The following is a 17,061-nucleotide window of genomic DNA, read 5'->3' as shown; positions in this document are numbered from 1 at the left end:
GGGAATAATCCTGGAACAAGGTGATATAAATTCTACTGTGGAACCATTCCATATTGTAAGTTGACTTTTATCGTACACTTTTTATTGTAGTGTTGTTATTTCAACGGGTGGTTTCGAAAAGGAATTAATACACGAATTATAATAAAGTTATGTGTTATATAATATATTCATAAATATAATGTAAGGTAATTTATAGGCGTATTAATAGTAAAACGTCGAGTGTGTGCATTATAAGCTCGCCAAATGATGAATGAGTGTGCGTGTATCACTTTGTGGATATGTGTTTGTGTGTACGTTTCCACGCATACGTCGGCGCATCTGACGCTGATGTCACACGTTGTAACTCAGGCACTCAATATCAGCAAAAAGTGTCCGGCGCTCAGCACCAGATCCCCACTTCTCCCCCGCGTCTCCTTGATACGATCGGTCGTCACGCCACATCACTAATACCACGATGTATAACGTATACTCCTGGTAAGAGAAAACACTTGGTAAGTATTGGAAAACTCCATACTTATCTATGAACTCGCACATACATACAAACATACATACATCCCGTCCGTTTTTATATATTGTTGCGTAGGGGTGGGTGGAGGATCCAAGTAAAAGGCCAACAGTCGTTTCACAGCATTTATTGATGATTCAGGAGATACACGTATTGCCAGTGCTCCGTCCAGAATGACATGATATCGCCTACATACCGCCTTATAAAGGGTAGATCTCTCAGGACGCCTAATCTGTTTACCTGTTGTATAGTCACGTATTCGGATATGTATTTCCACGACATTGGGTCACCCCGTACCGTTTCTGAGAAATAACTAATAACGGTCATTGTTTAGCCTAAATGCACTTAGAGTCCAGATATAATCTTTGGAAGTAAGTGCATGCACTTAGTTAACCCGATAACAGATATCCGTTGGTCTAAGTGCAATTCGCTAAATCCGCGGCGTACGTAACAATATTATTATATTATTACAAAAGATACACGAAAGTGCAAATACCAAAAAAAAATAATCATACGGTTTGTTCTATTAGACAATGTTTTTCAGTTTTGAAAAAAATATCGTCTGGGACCATTACAAATTTTGACCCGCTAAAAATGAATACAATACTGAAATTTATCAAATTTATCTTACTCAGTAAGCGCAAATTAATAAAAAAAACTCAATTTCAATAAAACCAATTCTATTGTTTTTTTTTATTATTATTTTCCAATATTACTTTTTTCCAAAACTACACACCGTTATACTGTCAAAGGGTAATGAATTAATGTCGTATAATACAAATACATAGGTTATGTTATTTCTATACTGTAAAATTTTTCTATACTACACAAAAGTGCGCCGTTTTAATAACATGCAAAACGAAAGGTCGTAAATTCACATTCGTCGATTGTCGTCCCCCTTTGAAAGTACGACTGTATAAAAGCAGAAGGTTTTTCATTATTTTTTTTTTATATTGGGCGGGGGGTCACGAGGAGGGCAATAACGGGCACTCGGTCATAAATCATGGCCGGCTGAAGATGGCTTATGTCCCGATCGTTACGATACGAACGTGAGTTATGGCCACACACCCGAAAACATTGCACAGGTGAGGACCGGCTTGTTAGCGTTCTTCCTCCCACCGTCACCCCCTCAACAATGCGAAATTGCCACAGACAATGCCAAAAAGAAAACCCTTTTTACAAGCAAAATGAGGAATCTCATTAATTTTAATGAGATCGGAACTTCAACGACAAAGGACCCCCCTTCAAATCATTCACCTAATTTGATATTTCTCCCCCTTGTCTTCGATTCGAATCAGTATATAAAATAGTCCACATCAAAAAAAAAAACAACAAACCTGTTCTTAATAAAATCGAAAATCGAATATTTCGATTTTAAGCTGAGTGTGCGGTAAAGTTACGAAATTCAATACGACTAGAGTAGTCGTTTCTAGTATGTTGTTTCGCTTCAATATGTACTCACTTTTATATTAGTCATTCAAATTATAACAATTTTCTAGCAACAAAGCACAAAAGTTCAATTAGAAATACACAACAGAGATCATAGTCAATGGCATAACTACTATGACGCGGGGGTATGCGGTGCATGCAAGCCCTTAGTCGGGAGGGTCTTCGGAAGAATCTCCAAATATTAATACATGTATTAAAACAAAATAAACAGTTACAAATAGACTTAGGCGTTGACTTGGTGCTCGTAAAATAACAATAGACCTCTCCATTGCCGTATAAAACAAGAGAGCAAAAAAACATGGTTAACAATAGTGAACCATTTTTTTGCAGATAAAGCATCGTCCGAACGCCGCTCTTTAGTTATAAATAAAAAAAAAATAGGGAAATCAATTCACACCAAATGAAAACAGTCAAAAGTGTGTATAAAAAATCTGACTTTGTGAACTTGCAATAATAACACGAAAAAATATTTTATTTATTTCATTTTAAAAAAATGGTGGACCCTTTGGTAAATTTTGCATGCAGGCCAAATTTTTCTAGTTGCGCCACTGATCATAGTAATTGGCAGGTCTATGGTACAATAATTGGCCACTTAGATTTTAATGTTTAAAATAGAACCATATCAAATTCATTGTATTTGCGATGACATGCAAGTAGTCTGCAGTAGTTGATATTTTATATGTAATATAGATGTATACATATTGTATGCCATTTATGTAATATACATGTATGTCATATTGTAGAATTTTGGTCAATCTCACCTGCGAGATGACCCTCTGATTCGATTAAATGCCATACCCTACTCAAAACAATCACGCCAAATGAATGTTAAGCAATTTAACTCAGCGTATACGTATTATTCATTTGGATATACATAAATGTTTAATAACAATCTTGTGCAACAATTTTTTTCAATCCTATTAAATTCAAGCAAATTTTCAGGTAACCTTTCCGAAAACAGAGGCTATCTACAAAATATTTAAATGTATCTATATATCATGTATGTACATATGTATGTAGAAAGTTTGTCGATTTATTTACATATGCTTAATAAATCTCAAATTTTGCAACTTTCAGACTTTTCGATGATGCCTCTATATATACATATATATATATTTCAAGGATATTTTTCACGTGACATTCAAATGATATTATCGACATGTAAGACGTGTATAGCAATCTTCATTTGAATTTTAATCCGAGCAGAACTACACACTTGGTGTATTTGGTGTTTTTTTTTTTTTTTGTGAATCAATGGGTTATTTAAAAATTGAAATAAATAAACCGCAGACGAATTTTGAAAAAACCTATTTTTTAGTTTTCTTAAATTTCCCTATTACGAGTACATTCCCCTTGTTTTAAATAATCCGAAAATTCATTTTAACACAGTAAATCATTAATTATTTTACTCAATTGTAATTTTTTTTTAATATATTTAGCCAACTCAACGGAGAAGCTCCTTTCTTTTCCTTTGAAGCTCCTGTGTTTATCACACACTTCACACACGCCACGCGCTGGCCCTGTACTTACATACATATCTGTACTTATAAAATTTCCCGTAAGTGTTGATTAGGAGCAACCTGACATGGCACCAGTGGCGGCTAGTCTTTAAGGGCAACCGGGGCAAATAAATTGTGTTATATTATTGGTGTCTCGTCAAGAATCAACAAGTGTTTGATTCTTGTAATTCAATGCGGGGCAGTCGATTATGTGCTATGGTCTCGTGGTCGCCAGCTTCAGCTTACCTGCTACTCTGCTACTGGCAAGTGGTACTGTGTGTGAGTGTAGAGTGTAGACAGTCATTCGAAGCAGAGAAAAAATATTAGTATTACCGTACACAGAAGCTCGCTTTTAGTTGACCGCGTAAAAGTCGCATGGAAGCACGCACGCACGCACGCACACTCGCACGCACATCGAAATCAAAATGACAACAAGTGACAAAAGTGTGTGTTTGTGGGGGGGACGTAATTGTTGCAAGTTTATACAGGCTTACAAACTACATAATTGTCACGCGCGCCTCTATGCATTGTATGGCTAGTCCGGCGCAATAAACAAGTTTTATGTGACGACTGCAATTGCAGTCGTGTCCCACGAGCATACAAAAAAATGACTGCAATTGCAGTCGTGTCCACCAAAGTGTTAAGAGCAGAATGCGACAGCCCCGGTCAGAGAAATGTTATAATAATAGAAGTGGCTTTAGGCGTTATATTGTTGTCAAGAGAGGATTGTGCACATACATTTGTAGGAATCTCGTCACCGTAATCGAAACATCTGTTGCGACGGAGGATACATTTCTCACGCTCAACCATTGACGTCATCTCGAGTCGAGAAACTTCCACCCTAACAAATCAAGTGGAATGACGCGAAGTCGAAGAACACTTGCATCCATTAAAGCGCAGCTGTACAAACAACACCTACATTGTAACCCATTGAACAAACATCCAGACTCACTGGAACAACGGGTGATAAAAACTAAATCGAGTGGAACGACGCCAACATATTCGAGAATATTCCACCCTAACAAATCAAACGGAATGAACCGCATTCCTCGCATACCTTGCACACGAACCGCATACAGCGGACTACAATATAAACCCGCACAGTGGGCCCAACAGTCAGTCAACAACCAGCAGCAGACCATGCTACACCAACGACCAGTCAGCTAGAAGCAGCCGACCAGCAACAGAGCCAGACTCACTCAACCTGCAACAACAACATGGAAGAACCGCTCCAGAACACAGCCGAATCCAGCCGCTTCTAGAACTCAGCCGATTCCAGTCACTTAGAGAACTTCCAGAACATACCCGCTTCAACAACATATTGTTGCGTAGGGGTGGGTGGAGGATCCAAGTAAAAGGCCAACAGTCGTTTCACAGCATTTATTGATGATTAAGGAGATACACGCACTGGCAGTGCTCAGTCCAGAATGACATGATATCGCCTACGTACCGCCTTATAAAGGGTAGATCTCTCAGGACGCCTAATCTGTTTACCTGTTGTATAGTCACGTATTCGGATATGTATTTCCACGACATTGGGTCTCCCCGTACCGATTCTGAGAAATAACTAATAACGGTCATTGTTTAGCCTAAATGCACTTAGAGTCCAGATATAAACCTTGGAAGTAAGTGCATGCACTTAGTTAATCCGATAACAGATATCCGTTGGTCTAAGTGCAATTCGCTCAATCCGCGGCGTACGTAACAATATTTATACACTTGTATACCCAAACTAAATAATAAAAATAAATTATTCAAACAAACACAACAGTGTTTCGTTAGGCTGGGATACGGTCAACACTTCCTACCCACGCCTACACATTCCTAAACTAATTGAGCATCAATCGTATTTGATGCTTGGTGCTCGACGTATGTCCGATAAAAACTAGTTGGTTTATATTGCACTGGGATACAGCAGGGGATAGTACCCAAACTCTCTCATATATAAATATCGAAGAAATTTCCTCTGAACTCTTTCAATTAGTAAGGAGTAGGTAACTCCAATGGGACTCCATAATATGTTCCAAAGAAAAAACCGACATAAACTAATTCAAAATTCGAATTAACGGAGTTTTAATTGTTGACACAGTTGGCAGCAGTGTGTTGTGCGACAACGTGACGCGTTGACGTCTATCAGTCGCTATTGGCGGGGTTCACTGACAGCTATAGTAATTTCCAATTTGTAATCGTCATGAAAACGTACGGACGACGACGTTCTGCAGGCGGTGGATGCGGGTTGTCAGGAAGTGGCAGCGGCCTTCCTGCGACCGTCGTTTCCCTGGATGAGGTGTGTCGTCTCTGCCTCGCCCGGGAAGACCGCCTTCGACTAGTCCCGATCTTCGGACAAGACCAGCCCCTTCCACTGTCATTGCGCATTATGGCCTGTGTCGCACTCGAGGTCAAACATTCCACATACAGTCATACTTACATACTTACATACAAGGCTGTGGAGCCATTCAAAGAAACAACTCCAAGACATTTTCGCACAATCGATATATTTTTTTCCCACTCGTATAGCGAGTACTCATATAGCGAGTACTCATATAGAGTGAGCTGGTGTAAATCATTCATTTTTATTTCAATATTTTTCATTTATTTATGAATATAGACATACATGAGTCTATATAATATCAGGCCTCTCCTCAATTTGGCTTAAACGTCAGAAAAAAATACTGTATCATTATATATGTATATATATATACATTGAGTATTGGTGAGTCACTTTTATAGGCGATCTGATGTAGTTTGAGACTTCCGAGAACCGAGCATGCTATCGCATTCATACAATGTAACATTGAAAGGACGTAAAATTATTTTAAATTATTTCTTATTAACTATATAATATTATTCAATGCAAGGTCGTTAATAATATTACTGTAAGCTCTGCTGTCCATAACATGATGTTGACAATTACATACTTATATATATATATATATATATATATATATATATATATATATATATATATATATATATATATATATTATACATATTATATATATATATATATATATATATATATATATATATATATATATATATATATATATATATATATATATATATATACATATTCCATGAATAAATTAATAATATCAGCAACTAACGTATTTTATATTAAAATTTTTTTAATGTAAATATTTCAAAATACGAAACACAAACTCAAAACTAACAAAAAATATTAATCAAATTCTACAGCTATACATACGAACAATTATGCATTTCTTGAACAAGATGCAATGCAGAACTGAAACGAAATGTAATTAGCCATTGCGGGTCAAGTGAAGGTGAATGCGACAGCATGTACATTTTAAATAAGTCTCAACTATAGTTAGCAATTCACCATTCATATACATTAATTTTAAAAAAATGATTGCAAACTCCGACTCCACAGCCCTGCTTATTTGTAATAATAAAATTTGTTTACGAGCCGTTGATAATTAAAGTTTTATCGACGTTCTGTACGGTGATTGTTTGCGTTTATTGCTTACACACGTATCAAGGTCTGTTTATACTATACATCACTGCACGTAAAAGAATACTTCTATTCATACTACACAGCAGCGAACTTTTCGGCACGTTTAGACTTGTTTTGTCCAAATGCAAGGCGAAATCAGCTTACATATACTACAGTATTACAGAGCGAAATATTGCTTGCGTCGTATCAATATTGTCACAACATATGATATAATATTTACACAGTGGCCTAAGAAAGCTGGTTTTGCTTGATACGTTTCGGTGACATGTACTGCTGTATAATATTGTTACGTACGCCGCGGATTGAGCGAATTGCACTTAGACCAACGGATATCTGTTATCGGGTTAACTAAGTGCATGCACTTACTTCCAAGGATTATATCTGGACTCTAAGTGCATTTAGGCTAAACAATGACCGTTATTAGTTATTTCTCAGAATCGGTACGGGAAGACCCAATGTCGTGGAAATACATATCCGAATACGTGACTATACTACAGGTAAACAGATTAGGCGTCCTGAGAGATCTACCCTTTATAAGGCGGTACGTAGGCGATATCATGTCATTCTGGACTGAGCACTGTCAGTACGTATATCTCCTGAATCATCAATAAATGCTGTGAAACGACTGTTGGCCTTTTACTTGGATCCTCCACCCACCCCTACGCAACAATATGAATAGATCGTGTCGGTTACTACTGTTACATCTACGCCACGTATGTACATATTACGGAACGTGAATGTATGCATGTGGAATATTCTCATACTGATGTTTACGGTCTGTGCTGTGCCAGTATAAACAGGCCTTTAAAGTGCACTTTATTATTTTGCAATGTAGATTGCATATTGATGTAATAATATTTAAGTATGATTTTTAAACACAAGTTGCTCAATGAGTGAAGTAACCATACATTGTTTTTTTTTTTATATTAGTTCCACTAGTCGAGAGTACAGTTTGAAAAAAATATTGGTACTTGTTCACTAGTTAGGCTCACGCTTCACGTTTTGACTTTTATCAACAGATATCTTAGTTGTTAAAATCAGTTCCTGACGTTTATACATTCGTCTTATAGCGGAAACGAAGATATGTCTACGCGAGCCTAACTATTGGACAAGTGCCAAAAATTGATCTTAAGATCAAAAATTCATTCTCCCTACAATATTAAGTTCTGATAAGGACCGGTTTTTTCATGAATGATGACTTATATATGTATGTTATTTAACGTTTAGGTCGTCGAAGATGACGGTTTGCCTGGGATGATTTGTCGTCCGTGTAACTATCAACTTGAAAAGTATTGTATATTTCGTAAAAAATGCGAAAATTCAGATTTAAAATTGCGAATGCATTTGAAGCAGTTGACTGAATCTTCCGGAATCATCATGGGCGGGAATGTCAGCGATGATGACGAAGGTAGATTAGACCAAACGGTCAACGAACATGCCATTGTCGGAGCTAGTATTACTATCGCCATTGTAATTATTCGTTTTATTATTTAATATTATAACATATGTGTAGTTTTTGTGTTGAAATTTGATTAATTTCAGCCGGAAGAAGGCGAAGGCGATATAGAATTAGACGGACAGATGCACGAAATAGAAGAAGTCAATGATATAACTTTACCGCAGAACGAACTTGACGATACACGTCAAGCTTGCACGTTGAAAAAAGAATTAGACCTGATGGATGATAAGGACATTGTTCATTTACCATTAGATGACAAAGAAGTATGAATCATTTTTTTTTATATCAGCGCAAATACGTATATGAATCTTTTTTGTACTATGTAAATATATGTTACAGTCCGATTGTACATTTCGTTCGTTCATGAACATACTAGTTTGTTCATACACGAACCAATCTGGCCAGTCATGGTGTACACAAAAGAACAAATTGACAAACGAACCATGTAGATTGTGCTTGAACAAACTATTAAGCATAAGTTTGAGTATTGTCAAACGTTTGCCCCATCCTCTATATATATGTATGCTTACCCTGGGTTGCAATATTTTAAAAATTAGCGCAAACAGGAATTATAGCAACGTTATAATAAGGCTTCCATGGGATATCCCTTTTAATTACTTGAAGTTTTGACAGATAAAAGTTTCATGCGACACATGGCGAGCTTTTGACTGTTAGCACTTTGACAAAAACCAATAGATCGTGTATGAACAAACTAGTATGTTCGTGAACGAACCAGAGTGGACACTTGGACTGTAACATATATGTATATAAACTAATATATGCTAAATATTCCTCATACAGGTTACTTTCAATTACATCTGTATATGTAGCTTGTGATTTTCTATTGCAATAATTTTTTGTAGGAAGATTTTCATATGCATGAAAAGGATGAAAATAATCAAAAACTTGTAGCAATGGTTCATTCATTAATGCCACCTGATGAAGGTGAAGTAGATACTGAAATGACTGAATCTCAAATTGTTCAAAACGAATCTGAAGCGTTATCAGTGCGAGTATTTCCATCGACTGAAGGAGCGCTTACCCATGTCGAAGTCACCACCGGAGACGGCTCCGTACTGCTGATGGAACTTACCACTGAAGAGGTTACTATGAACATATTCTATATCCAAATTTTTAAATCCATATGAAATTCCTGGATCCGTTTAAAAAAAATGTTAAATCTGACACGATATTTACATACATCGCTTATGAAATCATTTAATATGTACGTAAATAGTTTCTAATACGTTAAGTTATTAAAATTAAATTAATACTTGGAAAAGGTGGCATAGCCGATTGACCCAATTTTATATTTTCCCAAGGTGCAGTTATGGGGTTGCCCCTGAGCGACATCTATGGTGTTTAACTTGTGCAGATATAAATTTTGAAATCATATTCAAATAGTAGGTAGAATAGTTTTGTCAATTTGATGAGGAACCGTTTCAACAATAAAATCAGATATATTCAACAATAAAATCAAAAATATCCAAGTCTGACCAGCAGCCCTACAGAAATACTCTGAATAAATTCTTTTCAATCGAGGTCAAGCCACGGGATCGAACCCAACAACCTCTCGGTGGTTAGCATCAACGCAACCATCTTGCTGGCTAAATATATATATTCAAATAATAATCTATTAGTGAATTATAAATATATAAGAGAACGTTTGAAAGCCTGTAAGACTAATTTTATACGAAATAGTGTGGATAAAATAACTGTTATAACTAGACTTGGGTTACACGTGGTTTCCACAATCAATTCAATCCGTCAATCTCTTAGAAAGGATATGTTTTTACTTAAAAGTTTTTATGTCCTCTTGCTTTGAACAATAATGTTTGTTCTAAGAAATTGATAATTTCTAAGAAGCTGCCCTTTAGTTATAACTATTCCAACAGTTTAACCTGCGAGTAACTATGGGGCGGTAGAAAGGCGCCTTTGGAAAGCTAGCTGTCATCACGTCGATCTGACAGATGATTTCGATGTAATTTTTAATGACTTCGTTTAAAATTAAGTCCCTCCAGCTTCATGTCAGAGACATTTGCTTACTTTAACACTATGGTGCCCGCTGACTCATATTTGTATCATGTTGGGTGCACAACGCTTACTGGCCGCTGATGCATATATGATTCACGACTGCGCGAATATATATTTGTATCACGTTTTCGTTTATGACGAAAACGTGATACAAAATTGTATCATCGGCCACAAACAATTGACGCAAACGTGATACAAAAATATATCAGCAGACTGATACAGTCGTAAATCATATATGTACCAGCGGCCACTAAGTGTTGTGCACCCGACATGATACAAATATGAGTCAGCGGCCACCATCGTGTTAATGAGAGCTAACTACCGTTAAAATATCAAAGCGATCGAAAGAGTCAAAGTGGTTTATAATCAGCTTACGAATTTCCGACAGTCAAGAACTTCATGTAACTAATGAAAAGCTTGTAAAAATGAACAATTCCGATTCATGAACCTATGATCATACCTTTAAAATCGCTCGAGTAGTTTCAAAATGTATGCATGTATATTCAATACATATGTAAGATAACATTATACCGTTTCAATGTTCGTCAATAGCCTGAACCTGAACGGAACGACGAAGGTGAACTGTTACTGTTTAAATGCGACCACTGTCCCAAATCATTCTCAAGACCTGCAGAACTCAGACGACACTCATCGTTGCACACGTCGCAGAAAGGGTATGTAAAATCAACACCAACCATGTGATACCTTTACGCCGGACAGAATTCATAAATAATTGAACGTACCCAGATATACTTGCAACTATTGCGACAAATGGTTTCCTTCACAATCGTCGTACACTCGGCACGAGCGAATCCACACCGGCGAGAAGCCGTACCAGTGTGGCGTTTGTCAGCGATGCTTCGGCCAGAAAGAAGTCCTGTTGAGGCACATGCTCGTTCACTCAGGTACTGTATGTTCGAATCACCATATTATAAGCCGTAAGCAGTGGAGACCTTCATTTCATATTTTGCATATTATGTTCCGAAAACATCAAAAATGCACTGAAAAATTAAGCTGGTTAGAATACACTAGATACTGCACAGTTACATGTATAACGTCTATTTTAGAATATCAATGCAATGATAATATTGAATCCGCCGCTTACGGCTTACTGTGTGTTTTGGAGAATGTTGCCACATTGTAAATGCACTTGATTTTCTTTCTAGAGGTGAAACCATTTAATTGCACAATGTGCAATAAGGGATTTACGCAACGCGACGCTCTCAAAGCTCACCTCTTAACGCATTCTAAAGACCGTCCGAATCAGCCGAATCACAAGTGTCCGTTATGCGACAAATCCTTCTGTCACGCTTCCGGTAGGTTTATCTGTAATGTTACTGTTTGATGTCAGTTATGATATATATATAAACAGAGGTTTGTATAATAAACACTGATATTAGTATTCTACAATATATCAAGTACGTATACATAATACGAATTGAAAGAAATGTCCATACATACATACATACATGTTAGGGATTCCAAGATTACTGACACTTGTCACTACTGAAAAAGAATTTCCCACTAACTCTAGTACCGGATTGATTCATTTAACCCTTTGAGTGCTGACGTCTTTTCTGTTGAAAGCCCGCCACGCTGAAAATTTCCAACTAGAAATCCAATAGAAAGCAGGTATAAAAATTGTAGCTAATCCAAACAACCCCTAGATAACTACAGCCGAGGATTTCGAGTTTTGTAAAGGTGTGTTTAGACTCTCTAATATTTATTTATTTATTTATTTATTTAATAGTTTTGGACCATTGTGGCATTACAGGAAGAACCTAATGCGCCACAATGGCCTACATTTGAAAAAGATATAAAAACATGATATAAAAACAAGTAAACTGTAAATAAAGGAAAAAAGCAAAAGCAGAAAACATGGTAAAATAAAATAATAATAAAAAAAGTAACAAAAGGAAAATAATACATCATTCAGAGAGAAAAAAAATAACAAAAGTGTGAACATTAAAAATAAAATCCATAAATCCCATTCTTTGTTTACACTGAACAAAATTAAAATAGTATATAAAAATATACAAAGGAGAAAGAAAAAGTAAAATAAAATAAAACAAAATATAAATAAAAATAAAATCACAGCGAGGCCCAAATGGAAGAGAGTAGATTAAGATTCCACTCATTCATCACATTCAAATTAAGAAAGTAATGATGAGCGCAGGTTACCAGATAAATATGTTAAAATAATATCCGATAATCTACGCTCCCCAAGGTGGAAAATATCACATTCAGGGATTTCATTGAGAAGTCGAATAGCTCTTGGAATAGGAGCCATTCGAAAAAGAACTGTGCGAGCAGCAGGTACAACCATCAAATGATGATGTCTACCACGCACATAATTATTAGGGACATAAAGTCCCAACTGTTCCAGCAACAACGGGCATGACGTATTACCACGCAATAGCTGGAGAACGAAACGAATTAACGAGAAGTTTCTCCGAAGTTCAAGGGAATTATACCCAAGCATGCCCAAAAGGAAAGGAGTAGGATAGAGATATGGGTAGTACCCATACTCTTTCTTATAAAGAAAACGAAGAAATGCTTTTTGCACTTTTTCACACAATTGCATTATACTCTAGCTTACTTCTAACAAGCGAGTTGAAAAGCAAGCGAGAAGACAAGGGGTTGGAGAATAATCTAGCATATCTCAAGACAAATCCAAGTCGACGAAAGGAAACGTCAGCGATTGTCTTGATGTGGTTGTGAAAGGTGAATTGAGGATCAAAAGTGATACCCAAGTCGACCATTGATTCCACGCGCTTCAACAATACGGATCCAATAGAATATCCGTGACAATAGAGCGAATTCGCACGTCCATAACTCATAATGGCACATTTACTAGTATTCAGTTCAAGCCCTAAACTGGAACTAAACTCTAAAACAGCGTTAATATCAGCTTGAAGGAGAGAGGCTTGCCTCTCATCCTTAACAGCAAAGAATAGTTTAACGTCGTCTGCAAACAAGAGACATGAAGCATTGCGTAGTACTTTAGGGAGGTTATTAATGACTATTGTAAATAGTAAAGGGCCTAAGGTGGACCCCTGAGTTACACCAGATCGCGTAAAAAATGAAGGAGATTCATAAATACCATATCTAACAAATTGCTTCCTATCACTAAGATAAGAAGCAATATATCTTGCAACAATATAAAATAAACAAAAGAAGTCTATTAATGAATGTATGTTTCCAAAACTAGTTCCATCTTCTTCTTTGTTGTTAAAATGTAATGCTCACAATCTGAATACCAAGCCACAAACTAAAATACTCAGTAGTTAGGGATTTCCATTGGGAAATTCTGCTGTAGTCTTTATAAACATTGACATGGATTACACGACCCATGTTCAATGCTACTTGGAAAGTCTTAGCGGGTAGTAGTCTTGTTTACTTTGTACATGCTCAAAATACAACGCCTATCGGCGTTTTTCAGCCCTATGGACTTGTTGGTAAAATGCCAATCGGCGTTGTTCAGCATTCTAAGGGTTCAGCAATGAGTACAATAAAATAGTAATTTTTGTGCGAAAGAGATGGTTTTTAGCTTTTAAATGTTATATAGCCACAGTCTAGTGCACTGGTAGAACTATTGCGTGCCAGTAGAGGTTGTTGGTTCAAGTTCTGGCCAAACACGCTACTGGCAAGATTTTGTGGTTATTAAAAAACACAGATCGACCATCTCCTGTTAGGATTTTCCGATTTTTTGTGACGGATCCTATATATCGGTATTCTCCCCTCAGTTTCTCGCAAAATTGAGATATTAGCAACTCGAATTTGTTAAATTTTATAAATGTAATTCTCACAAATTTTCTGTGTATCAAAAATTTGTTGATTGTCCATAGATATCTCTATTGTATTCTGTTGTTTGAAATTTTTTTACTACTTTATATTTATAAAAATAATCTCACCATGTGTCGCCTCCAGATAATTCTGTCTTGGCACATATTTAATAATTTATTTATTTACATACAAATATACCAGGAAGGCTTAACAGGTAAACCCCAAATGCGCCTTCCTTGTCCACATAATTATTACATAGATACACGTAAATCTAAACAATATCTGACATATATGGTCAGATATTACAAACATCGTATTAATACGATAAATAACGATGAATAACTTTCATGTAACAATACGAAAAAAAATTTATATTCGATAAACAACCACAGAGACATCTATGGTGAGCAATATGGCGAAACCTAGGATATAACAATAACTTAAGGTTCGCAACAGAAAATTGGGAAGGAAACGCCAATTTTACAGGAATCGTTTCAATGAAAATCAGAAAAATTGGCAAATTCTGATAAGAAACGATCGACCTTGACAAACCAAGGTCTGGCCAACAGCGACACTTAGCGGGAATCGAACTCGTAACATCAAGTACGAAATAATTCAACACTCACCACTACACCACGCTGCTGGTTATTACACCACGTTATTTATTTATTTATTTTATTTTATTTCATACCAGGAAGGCATTACAGGTAAACCCCAATGCGCCTTCCTGGCCAAATTACAAACAATACAGCATTTTTTATTATATACATAAGTCGCTAAATTACGAGACACTGACTTAAACTCGACAATTTAACGAGACATCTATGAATTGTACATACATTTTTATTGTAATATTTACATTAATCATACTCAAATAGTGGTGACATAGTGGGTAGGAAGGATTTTTAGCCAATTTTTAATCGGGAATCGTTTCAACAATGAAATCAGAGAAAATTGGCAAACTCTGATAGGAAACGATCAACCAGGAGTCACAAATCCTGGTCTGACCAGCAGCATTACAGATATACTCAGAAAAATTCTTTTCAATCGAGGTCAGCTCAAGGGATCGAACTCGGCGCCTCTCAGTGTTAAGCAGAAGCTTAACGACCGAGCCACGCTGCTGGCTACGATGATGGGTTCCCGGAAAAATGCACAAAATTGCACTGAATAGGGGCGCAGTTTTAGTTCTAATTTTCAAAGGCGCTCAAAAAGAACTTAAGCAATAGAACTCCACAAATAAAAAAGCTCAGCACCCTCAGATAACATACAAATACCCCTTGATGTTTTTTGTGGAATTCTATGCGGTAGTTCCCCTTGAGCATCTTTGAAAGTTTGGATGTCTCGAGAGTGCAACTATCTCAGGTGCATTTTTCCATTCACCCATGTGATGTATGTGGTTCGGTGATTATTCCGCAAAAACCAATCTCGCGCACGTCACTGAAATCTCGATCACGGAACATCTGGCACAAAAAACTCCATCAATCGAAAACTACCCACGCGAAATATTGTACTAACGAGTGCCAGATATTCCGTATTCGCGATTTTTGTAGTAACGATTGTCGTGCGCGCGATCGCAATTTGCGGAATAATCCGTTTACGGATGTATGTATGTATGTATGGATGCAATAAAATATACGTAATGAAATTATTTTAGAGCGAAAAAATAAGCTTCCGACAGTTTGAAGGCAGCGAGGCTTGTCATTGTTAACAGTCAGTTATACATTTATTCAGAAATAATTTCAGATATTAGTACGATATTTTCAGCATACTTTATTTTAAATGTATGATACACTTAGCTGCTCCTTTGAATAGCAGGTCAAAAAGAATGTTGATTGTCGAATCATTCATTGTCTAATCCATACAAACTATGTAGCTGATACCTTTTCTGTTGAATTCAAAACAATTCAACTAAAATAGAATCGAAATTATTATATCTTCATGCTACCGATAGTCTCTTGTAATATCGGTAGTACCGAAAGTCGATTTCTGGTCAAAAACCGGTAATACATGTGGATTTTCGATATTTTGGTCAAGGTTTTCTTCTCTTTTCTAGGTTTGAGTAGACACGTGTTGACTCACACTGGTCGTACTTACCTGTGCAACGAGTGCCAGAAGATTTTTAACGACAAAAGTTCACTCAGACGACACATTCGAGTTTCCGGCCATCAAGAGTAGAGATCAGATTGGAATTCAACTGTAGATATGCGAAACCAGTTACCGTATTTGTCACTTTCGAATGTGTAAAAGCGAAACTCTAAAAATTTTCTCATTTTGTAAAGTATTTTTGATGTGCTGAACTTTATTTAAATTATGAAAGTATGTAGTGATGTTTTTGTTTTATGGTCGCTTTGGATTCTTTTGGAATAGTTATGTGTGAATTTTAAGACGAGGCAAACGATTCGGAGCTGGGAAAAAAACCTACTTTACATAGTGTTTTCTTGTCCTTGCTGTTATTCCGATAGAACGTAGCAATTAAGACCGTACAATACAACGAATTTTAATTGTATAAAATGTATGTTCTAGTATTTTTCAATAATTGTATAAATATGTAAATAAAATTCTAAATTTTTCAAATGCATATTATTTGTTTTAAATCCTGAAGAGTATATTTACAGGTTATGTAACACGGGAACATCAAAAAGGGATCGCATACTGAGAAAAACAAAGGGAAATAGAAAACAAATTAGAAAAATGGGTTTATTTGTAATGTATAAAATTACATAATTTGTCAGCGTAATATAAAAGTGCCCTGTTTATTCTATTCAACAGCTATATTTTGTGTTTACCTAATCAATATGGAAGAAGAAAAATTAACCAATCAAAGGCACTTGCTGCCATTTTGGCCAAAGGA

General features: G+C 36.3%; 1 protein-coding gene across 2 annotated transcripts; it reads left to right on the top strand.

Annotated features, from left to right (window-relative positions):
* The first annotated feature begins 5,535 nt into the window (after positions 1–5,535).
* Positions 5,536–16,787, top strand: LOC143919725 (uncharacterized). 2 transcript variants are annotated; one of them, XM_077442197.1, is made up of 8 exons: positions 5,536–5,851; positions 8,159–8,401; positions 8,474–8,653; positions 9,254–9,493; positions 10,977–11,098; positions 11,172–11,329; positions 11,591–11,740; positions 16,264–16,787. In XM_077442197.1, exons 1-8 carry the CDS (start codon positions 5,645–5,647, stop codon positions 16,383–16,385), a joined length of 1,422 nt encoding a protein of 473 aa, XP_077298323.1. In that variant the 5' UTR covers positions 5,536–5,644; the 3' UTR covers positions 16,386–16,787. The 2 variants fall into 2 exon arrangements, with proteins under 2 accessions (XP_077298323.1, XP_077298331.1); XM_077442205.1 differs by lacking the exon at positions 11,591–11,740 and having other exon boundaries at positions 5,551–5,851.
* The last annotated feature ends 274 nt before the right edge of the window (positions 16,788–17,061 follow it).

This window comes from Arctopsyche grandis, chromosome 1 (assembly GCF_051622035.1).
Source record: "Arctopsyche grandis isolate Sample6627 chromosome 1, ASM5162203v2, whole genome shotgun sequence".
Lineage (NCBI taxonomy): Eukaryota > Metazoa > Arthropoda > Insecta > Trichoptera > Hydropsychidae > Arctopsyche > Arctopsyche grandis.
Note: the sequence above shows the minus strand (reverse complement) of the source record. Positions and strands in the feature narration are given on the sequence as shown.